Source organism: Rhagoletis zephyria, unplaced genomic scaffold (genome assembly GCF_001687245.7).
Source record: "Rhagoletis zephyria isolate East Lansing unplaced genomic scaffold, Rhagoletis_zephyria_1.1 Rzeph_scaffold_04254, whole genome shotgun sequence".
Taxonomy (NCBI): Eukaryota; Metazoa; Arthropoda; class Insecta; order Diptera; family Tephritidae; genus Rhagoletis; species Rhagoletis zephyria.
In genome coordinates this window covers 15,770-17,625 of record NW_016161337.1, presented here as the reverse complement: position 1 = coordinate 17,625, position 1,856 = coordinate 15,770, and the positions used below count along the sequence as shown (strand labels likewise).

General features: G+C 42.8%; 1 protein-coding gene across 1 annotated transcript; it reads left to right on the top strand.

The window, feature by feature from the left end:
• Positions 1-240: 240 nt before the first annotated feature.
• On the top strand, positions 241-1,271 carry LOC108370458 (brachyurin-like). The gene is made up of 2 exons (XM_017625787.1): positions 241-592; positions 674-1,271. The coding sequence occupies exons 1-2, from the start codon at positions 249-251 to the stop codon at positions 1,269-1,271; spliced, it is 942 nt and encodes a 313-aa protein (XP_017481276.1). The 5' UTR covers positions 241-248.
• The last annotated feature ends 585 nt before the right edge of the window (positions 1,272-1,856 follow it).

Genomic DNA, 1,856 nt, shown 5'->3' with positions numbered 1-1,856 from the left:
GAGTGCCCATACGCCGGGTTAAAGGAGAAGTCAGTGCTTCTTAGCTTAACGGCGGAGTGAATTGTGGCAATGTCCACTTATACTTAGTGTGAGTGGCCTGTAGCGCACACAATTAATATTGTAAATAATCTTGCTTCCCTTAATTACCTCAACATTTATTATTACTTAAATTGCTTCTTCTCATCTAGTATAAAAAACCTACGCGCGACTAACTCAGGTTCCCATTGTAAAACAAGTATTCTCTCAGCATGCCACCTTTTTCGCTGGCGCTAGTCACATTCATTTCTAGTCTCATTACCACTACAAACGCAGATGTTTCAGCAATGCAAGAACAGCATAGGAATTACTTTGGCGCTGGTGATTTTGATTTTTGGTACTGGGATCTTGCCTGGCTCGTTTGGGATAAGCAGTGCTCGCAGTATAACATAAGTCGTCCAATAGATACACGCATTACAGGTGGTGATCTAGCTGCGCCCAACATGTTTCCCTATCAGGTGGGTCTGCTGCTGCTACGCGCTCCTAAAATCTATCAATGCGGTGGTGTCTTGATATCAGTGAGCTATGTGCTAACTGCGGCGCATTGCATTTATAAGTAAGGCGAACACAAGCACAAATGCCGAGTTGTGTGCAATAAATAAAATAAAAAAATTTATAATTTCCTTCAAACATTTAGCTCCACGCGTGGCAAAGTGTTTCTAGGCTCTACAGAATTTGCCAATCCCACAACGTCGGCGGCTGTTTATAATGTGAGTGCAAGTGACTTCGTCGTCTATGAGAAGTATACGCTGCGTGGTGGGCGTGATGACATCGGCCTCATACGCCTACCCATGCCAACTACGTTCTCCGCGGCTGTACAAGCAATACCGCTAGCGCGTAGCTTTATGACACAGTCCGTGTTGGAGGGTGAAATTGTCACCACATCCGGTTGGGGACTAACCAGCGATGGGGATAGTGAAAAAATGGAATTCAATTTGTTGTTATACTATGTGGATGCGCCGGTGATGCCGCAAAGAGAATGCGCCTGCTATTATCTGCCTGGTTTGGTGCGTAGCCTTAATCACATTTGTGCGAGTGGTGCTGGTGGTCGTGGCAGCTGTGACGGTGACTCTGGCGGACCACTAACCTATTACTATCGCAATAAAAGCTATTTGGTTGGCTTGACCGCCTTTGGCAGCGCTGGTGGCTGTGAAATTGGTTTCCCTTCGGTATATACGCGTATAACTTCATATTTAGATTGGATTGCAAAGCAAACAGGATTGAAAGTTGATTGAGCATGAGTGCGGTGGCGGTGAGGTTGGGCGGGAGAATTGCAACGCCAAGCCATATTTGTATTTATTATTCGATTGTTTGTTTTGATTACTTCAACTGAAAGTGCGCCAAAAATACTCAACAATAAAGTGCTTCGCTAAGAGTGTCTAACCGACAAAATACTAACATTTTAATTTGTTTACTTGTTTATTGTGCGTAAAAGCCATCGAACCTACCAAATTTTCGTAATAGCCACCCCCAATGTGACCAGAACAATTAACGCCTAATTGAATGCCATTAATTATGAAACGAAAATGAAAGCAACGGAAATAGCTTCACAGTTTCCTACAACAATTACGGACAAAAACAAAGATATCAATGGCTATAGTTGGTCTAATGGAAGTTAGTCGCAAATGAACGCACGTACAAGCAATTAGGCGACTTCGGCGTGGTCTTGCCTTTTTCGTAGTTTTATTTGAATACTTCTGTGGTTTTTGTGATTCTTTCGTTTTAATATTTCTTCGTGGTTGCCTTCTACATAGCATGGAAAACTGACATGGCGTATGAGTAACTAAATTGCGCAATAAATTTTTATAAACCGGAACGAA